Below are 18832 nucleotides of genomic sequence, written 5' to 3'. Positions count from 1 at the left end.
AATAGTGACTTCATCCAAATCAGGCTAAAAAATATGTTATTCCAAGTTTATAATTTCAGCTGTTAAATTTGACACTTAAGTTTGAAATATCATTCTGTATTGTGTGTGATGATGATTAAAATATTTCACACTTTTGACAATATCTCTTATGTTTATATGTTATGTACAATTTACATCAAAGTAGTTGGCTAAAGTTTGAGCCTACTTGTGTAGGTCTGGTTTACTGTCATTTATCTGTGAGGAAGTCTTGCTCACTAAAATTGTTTTTTTGGAAGGATAGATGTATGTATTTGTTTGGTAAAGAACAGAAAAAGTGAGTATGAAAGTTGAATAGACTGCTAATGTTAGGAAAATAGTCTTTTTCACAATATACGTAAACTATATAGATTCCCAATTTGTTCCTGAAGAAGAAAGGTTTGCCTTTCAAAAGCTCTAAGATTATAGGGTTTTTATTTCATTTTTTCAAGCTTTCTTGAAAACGTATTTCAATTTGCCCCTGAAGAAGAAAGGTTTACCTTTCGAAAGTGCTTGGGTTATAGAGTTTTTATTTCATTTCTATCAAGCCTTCTTGAAACCATGTTTTTCTAACATCACAAATAACTAAACTACAAATATTGGCTTTTGTTTTATTGTGATTTCAGATGGTTTTGAATAATATAAATATATAATAATTTATATACCCTGATTTAAGACATTTGTGATGAGGAATATTACGCAAAATACAAGAAATACTGCATTTATGAATTTGAAAGTTTTTTTATATATATGTAATGTTACTTTTATAAACAAGAAGCATTTTTCATAAGTTTTATACTGATATTTTAAGCATAAGTTTTATTTTAAATGTTTACAGCATCCTCAGTGTCTGTTCTACAACCAAACATTTCAAGTCTCTCACCATTTGCAAAAGAATTTGTTCCACGGAGTTCTCTGCCAAATTCGTCCATATCGTGTGCTGATTATCAGGTAAATTTAAAATTATTCCAACTATCCAGTAATTGAAGTATTGTGATTTTTATTACCATTCTCAGTTCAGTTATAGTCAACTTAATCCATTACCAAAGGCACAGTTGACGTGACATCAGCATTTTAACCTCAAAATGACCATCGGTGTTTCTGTACTGTAGTTTTGAATGTTTTGTGTATCTTCGTGTAATTTAGTAAACTTTCATAAATATTCTTTTGTACACATAAAAATTATTTTTTCAATTAATTAGTTTTATTAAAAATCTGGATGTGAATATATGGTGTCAGTGTTGACTGCTGTGAATCCAAAATGATTTTCACATTAAGATTAAAAACACATTTTGTTGTATGAAAATTGTTGCATTTCATTTGCTAAATCTTCCTTAAAATCTCCTAAACAAATATTAAACTTTTATGGTAAACCTTATATTTTGTTGTTTTTTCTACCATAGCTGTATGTTATTGGATGATTTGAATGATCTTGTAACATAGTTTAAAACAAAACAGAACCAAATTACCCATTTTTCTTTCTAGGATGATTGCAGATTGTAACAGGATACTACAGTGTTTACCCTAAATAGCTTAAAGCTGATAATAGTATACATCTGTTTATACCTAATTTTATTGTTTTATTGCCATTTTGACCAATAATTAATTACAATCTCACCATATAAGCTGTAAGTCACTTATCAAACATGTAGCTCATTGAATGGTGTAATGCATGATTTGTTTATGATCATACCTCATGAAGTTATTTTATTCATTTAATATTTTTATTATTATACCTAAATAACCTGATAAGTTTGTAATTTTTAAATTGTAGTTACTTTTATAAGAATTTGTGAAGAATGTACATGAAAAACAAGAAATGTATTACTTGTCTGACTTTTTTTTGCTAACTGGTTGCTGACATAATTGAAGCCAATTTCTTTATACTATTGTTCTCAGTACACACCATTTTTATTTTACTTAAATAATGCATCTGAGAACACAGAATAGTAACTTGCAGAAAGCAAACAATGTTTGATCCCTGTCATAATTATCTTTCTTTCTAACTATGGCATAAGAGATCCTTTAAGTCTTACTATAAGCTTATCTACATGACCACTATGAGGGAAACTTTCAAACTGCATATGAAATAGACAATACTTTGTATTGAAAGTAATGTAATACAGTATGCCATTTGATAAATCAAAACTTCAGTTTTCTTTTGTTTATAATAATATAGTCAAAATATTGGAGAACTATTAGCAATTTGTGACAGGTGGTGTTGCAAGTGGGGCTGATTTTCTAATTTATGACTCCATAAATAAATGTGATTGAAGGCAGTAACAGTTATGCTTTGCTGTAGTAACATTTATATTATAATGAATAGTTTGTTGAAATTTGTACTTCTAAGAGGGGTGATAAATAAATTATAGGAGAGAGAAGACCAAGAGAATGTCACAATTCTCATACTAGAGGACTTTGAGGAATGTTTTTAAACATTTTCTTATAAAATTAAGAAGTTGAAACTCATTAAAACTTAAATGATTAATAAATCAAATTTTGATATATGTTTGGGAACTTTCAAGTGTGGATTGCATCCAGAATTGACTCCATTTTTGGGAGGGTTACATTAAAATCTTCCTCTCTGATGCCAAGTTATCCTGTTCTATGATAACAGAAGCAATGAATGCATAAAATTTAAGTTCTTTTTTAAAAAACAAAACCAGACCAAAAAAAACATTAAATATTGTGTTGAACTGTATTGTTAAACTGAAGGGAGTTGTAATCCAATAAATAAGAGTGGCTACTGCACAATAGTGTAACGGTTGCATGCTGGGTGAAATTAATTATGTCAAACAAGAAGTTACCTTAGAATAAAGTAGTAACCACTCTTGGAACAAATAACTTGCATGGATTAGGTCTACAGAAATGTGTTCAAGTTTCTCTCAAAGTAGTAGTTGAATAGAATTATAGCTTTTAATATGATACATTACCTCCTTTCACTTGTATAGCTATTCTCATTCATTATATATGCAAATTTTGTTTCCCATGCCACAAGCCAGGAACTCCCACATACCCCATATTCAGTGTGGTTAAACTGTTTTACATATATACTATAATGTGACAACCTTCCACCAATAGGAGTGTAATGCACCCTCTTAACACATGCAAGTCTAATTGATTCTACTGAACTATCTTTTCTTGTTAGGCAGTGATCTAGAGCAAGTGTTTTTTATTGTGTTCTCTTTGTGTGTTTTTCTTTGATATTTTTGTGAAGTAGAAATATTTCAATATTTTACATTACATTTTATTTCTGTCATTTGATAGGATCATTACCTTTTTTAATTTTATTTTCTAAACTGACGATGAGTTTGAAGTTTGTGTTACCATTTCAAATGTTCTTCAACTTGCTTCTAGCACAATTACGCAGGCTTCAGGTTGGGATTTTGGTTGTCATATGATCCATTTTTCTTGTACTAGTGTTTCTTGACTTTCTTGTGAATCTGCCAAACATTTGTTCATGGCAATGAAGATTTTGATTACCCTTTTGTCTCTACCTAACTATGCCATGCCTTCCCAAGCCTCTCCTGCATAGTTTGCTTAGCCTAACTCACTCTTCAGATACAGCTTCATAGTTGTGCTGTTTCATTCATTTCCCTAATTTCATATGATTTTGTTCCTTCCTCAGAGTATTTCATTTTTACCTTCTCCTTACATCAGGGATTATGCTGTGCATACCTCACCATGTACTGGTCTCAGATCATTTTGATGGGGCTTGTTATCAAGCGGATCAACCTTTTATCCACTATCAGCTGTTGAAATCACTTGTGTCTGTATGGAGGCTGACACAAAAAATCTTGTGTTTATCCTATGCATAGTTTACCACTCTTGTCTTACACTTGCTACTCTCTGTGGTACTTGTCCACAGTGCACCTCTTTTCTGAGGCATCAATCTCCTGAATAGTTTTTTGGGGGGGTAAGTTCCTTCTTCCTCATCACTTCCATGTTGGAAAAATTATCCTCTTTATCTCTCTCTCCCTTCACACACATTTTCTTAGCTGTTAGAATCTTCTGTAAAGGGATGCTCTCTCATCCCAGGTTAGTTTACCATCTACTTATCGTCAAGACATATGGATGGTTCGTTTTCTCAATCAGTCTGTTTTGGGAGATGTTCCTGAGTCTTTGGAATCAAGTGTGGAACCTGTGAGGCAATATTCAACCCTTCATCTTTGGTTGCTCATTTGTTTCATTCTGAGCCCTTTCAATCGTGTGTTTTTTACCTCTTCCAACCAGTAGGAGATCCACTTTTTGTCAAATACTTCAATATAGGTTTTATCATTGGTAGTTGTACCAATTATCTGAGTGAGGGTTTCAGACTGGTAAAAGCTCATTTGGCCAATGTTGTTCCCCTATGGCTGGAATTTGCTACTAATTCTTGGGTTATCCAAGTTATGTCAGAAGAACTTTCATTCATTTCCCTGTTGTACCAACAAACTTTAACTCAGGATCTTACTTCCAGTCAGCATCTTTCCAAGGTGGTATGTTCTCTTCTATCAAATAGAGCCTCTCAGTTAACCTTCCCTATCTTTTACTCTAAGTTTTTGTAATTCTCAAGAAAACTGGGGACTGGGATCCTGTAATTGATTTATTTTCCTCAGTTGCTTTTGTAGTTTTCTTGATTTTATCATGCTTTGGTGGGATTTTCCTCCAAAACTGTTTATCTCCATATTCCTATTTCTCATCAGTCACAATGTTAGCTTTGGTTTGTCACCAAGAAGTTGTGTATCAATTTTACACCTTGACTCCCAGACTTGCTTTAGGTCCTTAAATCTATTGTTGGGTGGTCAGAGCCTTTACCAAACTTCTGCATTTTAAATGTTGTGTTTATACCATTTTATTGATGACTTACAAGCTTATTCAGAACTGGAATCTTCATAACACACTCATCTACTTTTCACAAAAAACAGCTTGAGTTGGGTTTTCTTGTGTGTCACATTCTAGATGATTTCAACCTCATAACAGATCATCTTTCTGTTTCAGATAGTTTATTCCATTGACTGGTCTCTTGTTCCTCAGGTTTACTCAGTGGGGTACTCAACACTGAGAGATCTATGATCAATCAGACCTTGATGCTCTTGTTGAACATTTGCCATCTCCATTTTTAATCCTGGAAGATTTTAATGGACATAATCCCCTCTGGGGATGTAATGATATTGATGGGAGGGGTTGGTCCATAGAGTGTGTGCTCTCAGATCATAACCTTTCTTTTCAATATTGATTCTCATACATATGTTCATGTACCTAATCAGTCCTTTACTGCTATTGATCTCTCAGTTTGCTCCCCTTCACTATTCTCCCACTTTTTATGGAGGGTTGACTATAACCCATGAGGTAGTGACCATTTTCCATTCATTTTGAGAGAGACTGGCTGTAGTCAATGCCACTTGACCTGCGTGCCTTGGTGAAAGCTGCATCAAGCCAACTGGCCCTCTTTTACTGCTCTTGCAGAACTTGATCCTGCCATTATCTCTAAGCCATCAATAGACGACTGAGTGGCAGTAGTGACTGACTATATCATACGGGCAGCTGCTCAATGTATTTCCAAAAGCTCGACACATTTTCCACAAAATCCTTTCAGTGGTGGAATCCTGTCTGCCACATGGCATGGAAGGCTCAAAAAAGGGCCTGGGATACTTTCGTATGCATCCCACACTCTCGACCCGCATCACTTTCCAGCAGGTAAGAAGTCAAAGCCAAAAGGAATCTTGGATTAAGTTCACAACCAGCATATCTTCTACCACCAGTTCCAAAGTCATATGGGACAAGATTTGAAAGACCAGTGGACAATATAATTCTGGTCCCCTTTTGATCTTGCTCTCTGATAGCCAGGAAGTAGCTGGTACCCCAAGCATCACCAGTACTCTAGGTGAAAACTTTTGCCAGGTATCTAGCACTTTTGCTTCATCCTCACATTCTTAGCCATCAAGACTTGGGCAGAGCAATCATTTCTTTCCTTTTGAGCTGATTGTTTCCATGACTATAATCGCTTACAGTCAATGGATGTAACTGGAATTATTAATCCAATTGCTGCAAGCTGAGACAGATTTGGAAAAGTATGATGGGTCTGGTGGATGTATTCCTGGGAGAAGCTCTTCATGTTTCTGTTTTTGTGAGCATCATGTTCAATTATGTTCCTTAGTAGCAGCCATTCAATCAGTGCTTCATCCTCATCAGATACTGCTCTGCTGTGGCATGGGCTAAATATTGAAAAAAATGACATGATGTTAGTGTCTGGGAATGCTACTTATAGTCTTGTGACCACCTCTTCAACAAATGACTCAGCAGCTGATCTGTACTTTTCACATTGTTTATCGATATCTTTGATGTCATGGCCTCTGTAAGAAGTGTAACCACTGGCATCAGGAGCTTGTGGGAGTTCCTTCAGTGCAGTCTGTGTGTAAGGACCAGGGATGTGTACCAGCAACTGAATTGACAGAATTGACCCATCAATAATTGCTTTAGCCTGATCATAAGATAAATCAGCTCTCTGTAGAGATCTTGACAAAAGTACAAGAATGCCAACAGCATCAGCCAAAAAAGTGTCATCATGACAAAGCTGTAACATGACATTTGCTGGACTAGACCATGTAACAAGGCTCAGTCTGGAGTACCATGTTCCATTGCTACGACCTGCAGGCAGCTTATCACAGATGCAATACAGTTGACTAGTACTGGGACAGAATCATTAAAAGAGAGCCATTGTGCGAAGAACACTTGCTTGATTTTGTTGTTTTGCTCTCCTCCAGAACCCGACACAACTTGAAAATATTTCAGGCTTTTTGCAAACTGGTTCAAAACTGAAATGTACTTCACAAGGTATGGCACCTGGTTTGCTGCCTTTTCAGCTGCCAACTGTAATCTGTGTGCCAAACAATGACTTGTTATTATCCAGGGGCATTCCTCCTTAAATTTTGTAGCAACACCTGTTTTTATTCCCACGATGACATTTGCACCATCAGTTGCAAGTCCAACCAAGTCAACATCAAACAATCCTCGATCTGTCATGACTGATTGCATTGTGTTGTAGATAGAATCAGCCCCAGTGTTGGTCAGCTCACGCACAGCAATGAATCGACTGTTAACCTCGCCTAATGATGAAAGATACCTGATATAAATTATCAGTATAGAGGTGTTTCCTGCATCAGTTGCTTCATCTGCTTCAAGAGCAAAAAATGGGAAAGGTGATGCCCGAAAGTCTGCCTGCATTTCATCCTGAACTACATGATTTAGGGCACTGTACATATCATCTAGAGACTGGCTGTTGGTGTGTATGAAGCTCTCTGTTCCACTTTGTGACTGAGTCCGTAGTTTCTTTAGAGAGGTCACTCCCTGTTAACAAATATACAAGAACTTGTGTTTTGAAATAAGACCACCAATTAAAGTAATAAACAAATATTTGGAAGAGTTGGCTAGCTACTTAATTTTTGATAGATATTTTCAAAATGCTTCACTTTTAGAAAATTTTCAAATTGCCTTTTGTTTTAAGAAAATACTGTAGAAATCAAAGTAGCTTATTTATACTAGAATGAAGAATATTTTTACATTGAATACTTGTAGTGAAAGGAGGGAATGAAACTTCACAGTTGGGATGGCTTCCTTTGCTTGTACAAGTAATGTGGCCATCTGTGCCTGAATGTCCTTCTTCAAAACTTGTGATGCTACTGCACTGTGATGATCTTCTGACAGTGCATGCTTCACCAAGTCATTTTTAGGCTTAGTAGTAGTTTTCCCAGTGGTAGCATAAAATTTGTCTCCATGTTGTCCCTGCATGATTTGCAATGAAATGTATTTTGTTGGGAAACATGTTCCAGCCAAGGAAACTGAAAACCAAGTTTCTTTAACAACTCTGTGAAAATTGTGGTTGTTGTTTTTTTTTCACACTGACAGTCTGATCACTGCTGCAAGCTTCAGTTTTTTCAGAGCTGTCTTTTCTTTTGGAAATGGATTTTCCACCATCAGTTGATGTTGTTGCTTCAACCTTCATTTGAAAAAAACTTTATATCTAACTGTTTAGACATTTTTATATCTGATCTAGGAGTTTTCATGATCTCAATTCAAACACATGTCAAACAAAATTTGGGATTTCCACTTTGATACAGACCATATGTTGGTTTGATGAAAGTCAGGTTTTCTCTGATTACTGTTCGTGTACCACAGGCAGAATCAAACATGTAGCATAATAAGTTAAAATAAAAGAAATCATTAGCACAGCTGAGTAATATTTTACTCTTTGAGTTCTGCTATGGGTTCAGTGGTTGCACACAGAATCCTCTCTATAGTTTTACTGCTGAACTAAATAAAAACCCTATAACCCGAGTGCTTTTGAAAGGTCAACCTTTTTTCTTCATGGGAAAACTGGTTATAGAGCAGCCTTATCCTACACCTATGTTCCCAGTACCATTTGGTATTTACATTCCCTTACACTTTTGTTGCATTCCTTCCAGATTTATAGACCTCCTAGTCAGACAGTTCTTCTAGATTTGAGTGTCAAGGTTGTTTTTAACTACCTCACTCTAAATCCATTTAAACTTTTATCCTCATATTCCTTGTTTCACTTATCCTTTAAGACTTATTTCTTGCTTCTGTTAGACTGTGGGCATTGTCGGTCTGATACATTTGCCATTGATGTGTAACTCATGCTATACAATTTCTCCCCAAAACTTGCAGCTCATGAAGGTAATTCTTTCCTCTTGATGAGTTCTCCTCCTTCCATGTCCCATCTTTATTCTTGGTTGGACTTGTATGTGTTCTTTGTTGTTACATTGTTCACATGGCTTCCTTCCATGGTTCACATTACCTTTTTATGCTATGACAACATTCCTCTGTTTATGACCTTTCCCCTTCCACTTTTACAAGTTGGGTTCAGATTTTGATTTGATTTGGCATTTTCATTCTTGTCTCCTTCTTCCTGAAATCTGTTTCTGGTAAAATTGTATCAGTTTTCTCTACACATCATTTCAAATTGAAGTTGACTAACTTCAACTAAAAATATTTTATAATCAATATTTTATCATGTTATAACTCTAATTAGTGTAAGAATAAATGCAGAAATCAATATTGCATTTTTGCAAAGTTCAGAGTAGTGTCATTTTTAACATTCTTCTGCTGTTCTACCATGTATTATTTAATTCTATAGAATAAATTTTGTTTTTCATGATTTTTTGAATTATTTAATGAAAAATGTTTTACAGTCTGAAAACAGTTTTCCTTTTATGTTTAAATAAAGAAAATTAGCTTAAAATATTGAAATATAAATAGTTTGTTAACAACCTGAGAATTGGGTTTCAAGTACAAAATCTGCTTAAATGTGTTTTAATTGTCATTAAGATATGAAGCAGAAAAGTTCATGCTTGTTATTAAAATTTTCCATTTTGTTCTTAGGAAACAGTGAGAAAATACAACAAAGAAGGTGTTGGGTTTGAATCTGACTGTTATGCAGTTTCAGTACTGAGGGAATTCATTCTTCAAATTACTTTAAGTCCAGGAGAATATGAGTCTCGGGTTAAGACTATGACTGATAAACTTAAATCATCAGTGTCGAATGAGGAGACAATGCGTGCTATTACAAATACAATATTTGATCAAGTAAGTAACAGATATACTCTTTAGATGATACAAGTATTCAAAATTGGAAACAGACCCTAAAATAGTAAGTAACAAGTATTTATTTTTTGACATAATAAGTAAAAAAACTTATTACAAACCCCCTGATCATTATGTTAATATGCAATTGTTTGTGCTTATATTAATGAAAAAATAAATATAACTTTGTGTGGCATGTCTCAAAGGAAACATTTAGAACAAAATACTTAAGTGCAGTTTTCGTAAGTCTCGACTATTAGTGGTTCACTCTTGGCCACGTAAGCTGGTAATGTACATGGTTGTGTATATGCTAAGTTCATGTAGCTGACCTATTTGATGATATCCAAAGTCCTACAACTGTATTCACTTGGAAAAGAAATACATTTTCCAACCCTTGACTGTTGCCATTTCGTTTTATACATTGCCATGAGATCTAAGGTACATGTAGTTAGTTGGCACAAGTGTATAAAGTTGTTAGAAAGAGCTCAATATAAACTGCTATATACACTAGAAGTTAATCTGACATCGGTGTGCAATTTTTCTGATGGATGTACATGCAACTGCCAGTCATACTGTTGTCTGCTAGATGAAATGTAGCACTTAGTGGTTTTTACCTAAAATGTGCTATAGTTAGAGAAGTAATTAAAGTGTATTTAGATATTTTAGTCAATTATTTATTCTGTGCATTTTAACTTTTTATAAGTTTTTAACTTGTTGGTAGGGTGTGGAAGGTAATAAACAAGATGGTGTATGTATAAGTGCCATCTTGTTTTGGGGAGACTATCAAAGTACCTTCAAAGCCCTACAGGCATCAGTTGACATATGGGTAGAAATGATAATAGATGAAGTTGAAAGCAAAATTAAAAATAAACTATATGTGAAAAGATAAAGATTTGAAATTACACATAAGAAAGAGTGTTTTAGTGGATTTTTATGAGGAGTTGAGAGGTATGCACCTATTTCAGTTTATTAATTTGAAATTTTTCATTGCTCTGTATGTTGTTGATAATACATAGTTTGTGATATAACAGGGAAAATGGAAACTGAAATATAAATATTGACAGATACGACAGAAAGTGTTCGTACCCCTGTGTCCCAAGTGGTTTTTTTGCTCATAACTTAAAAAGTATCACGATTAGGCTAATAAATGTATGGTATATTATAAATATTATGCTAACACGTCTACATAAATTTTTATGTAAATTAAACGACAAATAAACTCTTTATAAACAAAAACCAAAAATAGGAGGAGCAGAAAGTGTTTGTACATTTCAGAACGTGTGAAAAACTGATATTCCCATGAAAACTTTGTTTAGTTTGGCAAATAAACTACATTATCCCATTTCAGAACTAGTTTCTGGGTTCATAATTATTGGAATTTAGCCAGCAAAAAATTTACTTTCAGCAATTTAGCACCGTCTCCATCATTATCTACTTGGTCATCATGCAAACAGGAAACAACTGTCCAGTGACTTAAAAAAACCGAATTATTGTAAAATACAAGTCTTGTGTGTCTCTTTCCAGTATTGCTACACAACGTTGATATATTAGGCATTTACATCAAGAATGATGCTAGGAACTTGTGGCTTGGGTGTTGTTGGATCTTCCAGCACGACAATGACCCTAAGCACACATCGAAATATGTGAAATCCTGGTTGCAGAGGAACCATATAAGCATTCTGAAGTAGCCATCATGGTCACCCAATTTCAACCCAATTGAAAATGTTTGGTATGAGTTTAAGACCAGGGTTCATCAGCGTCATCTGAAAATCTTGCAAGAGTTGGAGGCTTTCTGTAATAAAGAATGGAAGAAAATACCAGTCAAGTACTGTCAAACGATCATGGAGGGCTATGAGGAGAGATTGTGCCAGGTAATTCACTTGAAAGGCTACACAATTGACCATTTAAAGTAGACGCATGAACACTTTCTGCCTCTCCTGTGTTTGGTTATTTGTTTATAAAGAGTTTATTTGTCATTCAATTTACATTAAAATTTATGTAAATGTGTGTTAGTGTAATATTTATAATATACTGTACTTTCATTATCCTAATCATGATACTTTTTAAGTTATGAGGAAAAAACCACTCAAGATGCAGGGGTACGAATACTTTCTGTTGTAACTGTACCTTAAATCTTTTGATATTCAGTTATGAAATTCTGGAGATCATGCACATTAAATGTGAAACTAAGAAAGTGCTTTATACTTCCTACAAAAATCAACTTGCAGGTGAACTATTCAGAGCATGGATATGAATAACTACATTAAATAATGCATTTTTATTAGAATTCTTGGAAAAATTCAAATTAGATGTATTTTTCTGAAACTACATACTTTTAGGAAAGTTCCTGTCAAAATTTTGAACAATTTCATCCATAGTTTTATTTTTTGGAATGAAATATGATGAGAGCAACATTATTTACTAAATAAATTAAAAGCCGGTAGTCATAGGATTAAGCTGTATTTGCAAATTTGCATTATGAGCATATAACTATTTTTTTAATTTTATAATGAACATTTCAAGCGAATAAACTGTATGAAAAATGTCTACATTTCATATGATTTTAGTTACTAGTAACTGTGCATATAGTTAGTTGAAGTACACATTACAACATTTTTACAGAGATGTATACAAAATTTAATTAAACATCTTTGTTATAAATGTATGTCAGTAAGCCTGGCATTATAATTGTTCATAATTCAAATTGTTACATTATTTGGGTTTTAGTTTCTAACTTTCAAAGGAATTATTTAAATAAATACTGTCTTCAGTTTGTGTCATTTGGTTCATCTTACTTTTCTCTTCTTCTTTGTAAAATTACTTGAATCATTTATATGCATTGTTTGGTCAGTTAGGAACACACTGTAGATATTGACAGGTCAAAATATATAATGGAACTTCTAACATTCTAGATTTGCTGAGATACAAAATAAATTTGTCCTATCTACTGGTAAGGCTACTTCTCTCTGCTATAGCTTTGAACATAATTATAACTAATAAAAAGAATAAACGTAAATGTATGGGCCTATTACATTTGTGTGCTTAGTTTTATTGGCAGAGACAGCAGTTTCCAACAAATATTTCTGTTGAAGGGAATTAATGTTCCAAACAGTAATGGCAGTTTTTAACTTGTTTGCGTATAAATTTGGATAATTCCAGAAAAGTAGTTTTGTGTTTCTGCACACAGTAGCTATTCCATTCACTTCTGCCACTGAGATTTTATGCTATGAGTGCATGATCTAATCATTATGTGAAAATAACTCTAATAGGATGTTAATGCATGCTCCACATGCAGTAGATCTGCATAAGCACTTGCACTTGATAGTAACTTTTCTCAGTACTATCTTCGATCCTTTCCAGATGTGTCATGGTCAAAGGCCATGCCATCACATTTATTGTTCCCTGTTGGTGCAATAGTAAGTCTACAGATTTACAATGCTAAAATCAGGGACTCTGTTCCTCTCAGTGAACTCGGAAGATAGCCCGTAGTGGCTTTGCTATAAGAAAACACAAGCACATTTGTTAACTTGTATTTAAAATTTTATTTTGTGAATTTATTAAATTTTCCTATTATACATTAATTTCTAAATTTAAAAGTAAATAGTAAACACTCATACATCTATTTTTGTGTTGCATGGCATGTTTATTGCAGCACTGGTTCAAATTAGATGTTTCTGATGTCAAATTACAAAGTCCAAATTTTGTACAAATTAGAAACTAAAATTACTGATATTGACAAGTTTGAATATAAAATAAAAACCTTTTATCTTTTCTATTTGCTGAGTTATCACTATATTTAGTGAACCAAATACAATGGCCCCCATTTATGTTTTCACCTCTTTGAGAATGGTCATTTATACATACCTACTTCTATGTATGATGTGTCAATAACCATTTGGAAGCTCAGTGTCCTCTTTCTTTTGAGACAAACATTTGAGTTGGCAAGTTGAGTTTTTAATCTCTTTGTGATGTCACATTTTTGTAGATTCAAGTACAGATTAGTTATTAAATTTGATAAATTACAATGGAAATCTGTTGTATCAATGAAGTAATTAGTAATTTTTTGGGGTTAATCACGTGTGTGTATGTGTGTGTATATAAAAACCTAAACAAATTATTTCGTTTCACATTTTCGATATTCAAAATTTCTTAAGGCTTAGCAAGCTAAGACAAGCAGCATTCGAGTACAAAGATCGTAACTAAAAGTGGTGATTGTGTGCTTTATTGAGAGAGAAATGTATAATGTTAAGAAACATAAGTTTAAGAATTTATTTCTAAATAGTAATAATCAATATACTCAATTTATGATATTTGAACTGTGACTATTATATCAAATACTAGTCCACTAAAACACAGCCAAGGTAGGTCACTTTATAAAAACTGAAGGTCAATTTCATATTATTGGGTATTGTAACATGAGTGCATGTGCATTGCATTGTTGTAACTTCTGTGTTATATATATATATATATATATATATAGAGAGAGAGAGAGAGAGAAAATGTATAATGTTATGAGATTTAAGCTATTTAGTTTAAACATTTCTGTTTTCATTTTGTAATCTGTAGTCATTCTAGAATGAAAAAGGCATAATTTATATTAATTTCCTAACTGTGTGGTGGCTATGAGATTGATCAAATCCATTGAACCCCTACAGAGATTGTTAGTGAAAAATAATATAAAATATAAAGTTGTTTTTTTTAAGAAACATTTGAAAAACTATCTGAACATAATAAGGATTTTGTATGTAAAATCTGAATATTTTCTGATGCATGAAAGTATTTTTAATCTTAAAATGAAAATCACTTTGCATGTTGAATAGACAACATGCAAAAAGAAAAACATGCATGGGAAAAATCTTGTTTAACAAGCCTTGAGACTTAATAAAAAAAATTGATATTTTGCCTATGAAAGCCTTGCATTGTTTACTGATTATATATAATTACCTGCCAAATTTTGTGAATATACAATTATTAACTTAAAATTAATAGAATGAAAATTATAATAAGCACAAAATGGTTATGTGGTCAGTTCTAGGGACTGATCTTGTGCTGAAAGAGTTGACAATGCATTTCTTTCATTTTGAACTTAATCAGTTTAGCTCTTTGACTGTAGAAAATATTGCTGTGAAAGTTTATTATGTTCTGGATTATTTGATACTTTTTTTGTCTCTTTACACTACTGAGGACAAAGTTCCATCTGCAGTTCTCTTTTTTCTTTACTTTCTATTTCTCCTGTGTTTTGATTCTTACTATTCCTCACAACATGGCTCTCACTCTGAGAGGTTAATTTGGTTTTCTTCCTTCCCCAATGCCTCGTACATGGTTTTAGCCTTTTCTCTTTTCCATTCTTGGACTTATAATCCATCAAGTTTCTTATACCCACTTGGAGGACTGATCTTTTCTCTGATAATGCTCTTTATCACTCAGTTTTTGTTTTGTTTCTGTTTTTGCCTTTTCTTTTTATCCACTTCATTCATTACTTACACTTTTTTGCCTCTCCTATCTCAAGCCCTATACTGTGATACCAATAACCAATAGTATTTCTGGGTATATAATTTTTTTTTCAGTGCCTTGATTAGAGTTTGTTTTGTTTTTTTTCTTGAAACTACTGTTGTTGAAACCTTCTGGAAAGTAATACTCATCTCTCTGTATTTATCTTCCCCATTTTTTACCTCCATGAATTCTGTCTGGCTTCTTTTCTTTGCCTTGAAGTCTTGAGTGTTACTAATGCCTTGGAGAATTGGGCCAACACCAATCTTTTTTTATCTTCCTGATTTCTTGTCTCTAATGGTTTCTTTTGTTTCAATCTCATTCCTCGACCCTATTGATCCTTCACCTCTCTCTCTTTTTTTTCAGTTCTCTTGTCCCTCTTCTAATTCCTTCCATCCCTTTTCTTGTCAGGTTGGCCTTTACATGACCCATTTGTGTCCAGTTTACTCAGGCCCTGCATATGCATGTCTTTTTCTGTTTGCAAACAGTTGGTTCTCTTTTGCAGTTGACTGATGGGTCACTCAGGTTCTTACACATGCCCTTTCTCTCATTACCCATTTTTGCTTCTTTCCAATCCTCAACATCTTCTACATCTTAAGGTTGTGGTATCAAATCTTTTAGACATGAGAACCAAAAGAGAATCATTTGTTCCACCACAGGATTTTATTATAGTCTCTTTAGTTTCTTTCCAGAAACCCCCTAATGGCACAGCAGTCTTTCTGTGGATTTACTACACTGAAAACTAAGTATTGATACTCAGGGTGGACACAATGTAATTCCACTGTGTGTTGCTTTGTGCTTAACTACAAATTATCTCCAAAAGGATGAGATCCTGTCATCAATCTTTTTCTCTCTGAATCAATATGTGGTGGTTCCTCAGTTCAAGGTGGAATGAATTTTTCCTCGCTGGTGGTAGTCTTTCCCCTAGATTGTGGATTGCCATGTTCAACATCTCAAATACCTTCTTTTTGTTCCATGAGATCAGGTGGGCTAGTTTCAAGCTCTCTCCTGTGGCATCATTTTGGCTTATGTTTGTGGTGGGCATACACAACCTTAACCTTTGCTTCGATTATTATGGATGATTAGCTTCTCCTTTTCTCTCTTGGCCTCATTATTGTCAATGCCACTTCTCCACCAAGACGTGACTCATCTGATTTGACCAGTTACGTTTTTCAACTCCTTCCCAACTCCATCTCCATACTTGTTCCACATTGGAGTCTTTTTCAGTTCTTGACTCTGGCTCAACCTTTCACATCTGTATGCAGGATATGGAACATCTAGTCATGAGTCTTGCCTTTTCTGGACTTTCCATATAAAAGATTTTTCTCTCTCTTAAGGACTGTCACATCTTTGAAACACCTTTTTTTTTTCTAGACTAGCCTCACAGAATTTTCTTCAGTACTTCTTGATTACAAGAAATCCACTTGAAATAAAAATGTATCTCAGAATGGCTGGTATGGATATTAGTACTTTTTAATAATAAAGCAGAGAACAAAATTTTGACCTTCTTAGGTCATCTTCAGGTTAACGAAGAGAGAGTTTGTAACTGACCATTGCCGGGCACTGTCTTAGGGACAAGAGTATAAATGGGTACAAGATTGTAAGGGGTGTTGCAGTTAGATGTTAAGTTATTAATTAGCATAGGTATAAAGGTGTTCCTTTATATTGGTTTAATTTTGGTTTTAGTTGTGTAAGTAGGGCTTTGATATTGTGTTTGTTTATATTTGTTTCCGTACTTAGTATCTGGTGTTTTCTATGGTTGTGTTTATTTGATTTGCAATGTTCAAAAACGTGCAAAGGTGTTGTTTGTTTTTGTTCTTTGAATCTAGTTTCCATTTTTCTGCTTGTTTCTCCAATATAGAAGTCATGGCAGTTGTTGCATTGTATTTTGTAAATAATGTTGTTGTTGTGTTTGTCAGTGTAGTTTTTACATAATATGGACTTTAATTTTGTACATAGTTTTGTAATACATTTGATGTTTACTGGAGTGTTGTCTTTTTGTTTTTTCCAGATATTGATTATTTTTTCCACTGATGTCTGCAACATTTTTTGTGCAGCAGTATTGGGTTTTGTAATTTGTTGTATCTTGGGATTTATTGTTTGTTTGTTGTTGATCTAGGTGTGTGTGTGTGTGTGTGTATAACTTTTTAACAGTTTTTGGAGGATATAGTGTTTTATTTTGTTAATTTTATCAGATGAGCATAGTTTTGTGGCTGTGTTTATTTGGTTTCTTAATATGTTGAGTTTTTGTTTTGTTTCATGTGTTGAGTCCTAGGGAATGTGTAGTCCAGTATGGGTGATTTTTTTTCTAGATTTCTGTTTTGAATTGTGTGTCAGTTTTTGTGATCTTGAAGTTGAGAAATGCTGTTTGGTTAGTTTTTTTATGTTCACAGGTGAACTTAATGTTTGGGTGTGTATAGACTTAACGTGGTTGAAAAAAAACTAAGTGCTTGTTCTATAGACGTGAATCGAGCAATTATATTGTCAACATACCTGTACCAGTATAATGGTGAGTGTAAAGCTAAGTAGTTCTCTGTTATCCCATTTGTGTTACCCTTCTACTCTATCTGTCTTTTATGAAAGTGGCATGTGTTTTAGAACTAGTTCATTCAGTGATATTTACCATTAAGTAAATTTCCTTTCAGCCTTGTCAGCTGCTTTTCACTTTTTTGTACTTCTATCTTTTACTAAGTTGTTCTGGTACTTCCTAGGTTTCTGCCCCTCTTGTTCAGTTCCTTTGTTCTACCAATACAGTGGTTCCCAACCAGGGGTGCGAGATAACATTTGTTTTGGCCACCTTCACCTTTATTCTTAAATAAATAATTACTGTGAGGGGTGCGAGAACATATTAAAATTTTATGGGTACAGGGCATAATAAAGGTTGGGAACCACTGTACTAAAACATAGATATAGTTCTAAGTGCTTTAACTCAATTCTCCATTTTACCCTTGGCCACTTGCATCTTGTTCTGTCTCTTAAAACCTTTTTCATTTTCTTTTCTTTTTGTGTCTTTGTCACAGATCTGATATTCATGCATTAGATGCTTCCTGTATACTTTGTTTCACAGACCTTCATTGATTTTATTTTCTGATTGCTCATTTCTTCATAAGACGTGCATGGTCTGGGAAGGAGATATTTTATCTTTTCTTCCATACCTCTTCCTTCAGTTTTGATCCTCTATTGTCACACTGTCCCAGATCACCATTGTGCTTGCTTTAGGCAATAAGCTGTTACTTGACATGCACAACTGCATTATGGGGTTTCTGAAACAATTTATTCTTGCTTTAAGAATCCTCATCTCCCACATATCTTTTTTTCATACTTACCAGATGGGTTCATTGGTACATCTGGATGGTCTGTTCTTTTTTGGTTGAAGATTATTGCAGGCAGTATCATGTTTCATCACATCAAATCTGCCACTTGACTCACTCTCTGGCTTTGAACTTTTTTGATGACCCTTGGATGAGATCTTTCAGGCTGGAATGTGGACTAACCCCAATACCAATTCTCTTTACTATCTAGCAGTTTTGTCTTCCCCATATAACATCAATGTTCTCCAGTCTACTCAATGTCTTTAATGAGTAAGTACCTCTTTTATTTCCTTATGCATTTATAATGTACTCCAATTTGCTTTTCATAACTCTCCCAGTGGCTGATGTCACCTCAGTGTATACTAACTTTCCTAAACCTGCATTGAGTCAGTGTCAATGAGAAGTGTTAAACCCATTCACTCTGGCTCCTGAAG

At 33.9% G+C, this 18832-nt stretch overlaps 1 protein-coding gene across 1 annotated transcript in view; it reads left to right on the top strand.

Moving 5' to 3' along the window:
- LOC143249359 (polyadenylate-binding protein-interacting protein 1-like) overlaps positions 1 to 18832 on the top strand; it is a 43964-nt gene that overhangs the window by 5387 nt on the left and 19745 nt on the right. The window contains exons 2-3 of the mRNA XM_076499072.1: positions 854 to 966; positions 9397 to 9600. Of these exons, the coding sequence (XP_076355187.1) occupies positions 854 to 966; positions 9397 to 9600 (317 nt within the window). The remainder of the gene's footprint in view (positions 1 to 853; positions 967 to 9396; positions 9601 to 18832) is intronic.

This window comes from Tachypleus tridentatus, chromosome 4, assembly GCF_004210375.1.
Source record: "Tachypleus tridentatus isolate NWPU-2018 chromosome 4, ASM421037v1, whole genome shotgun sequence".
In the NCBI taxonomy this organism is placed as follows: Eukaryota; Metazoa; Arthropoda; class Merostomata; order Xiphosura; family Limulidae; genus Tachypleus; species Tachypleus tridentatus.
This window is presented reverse-complemented; position numbering and strand designations above follow the sequence as displayed.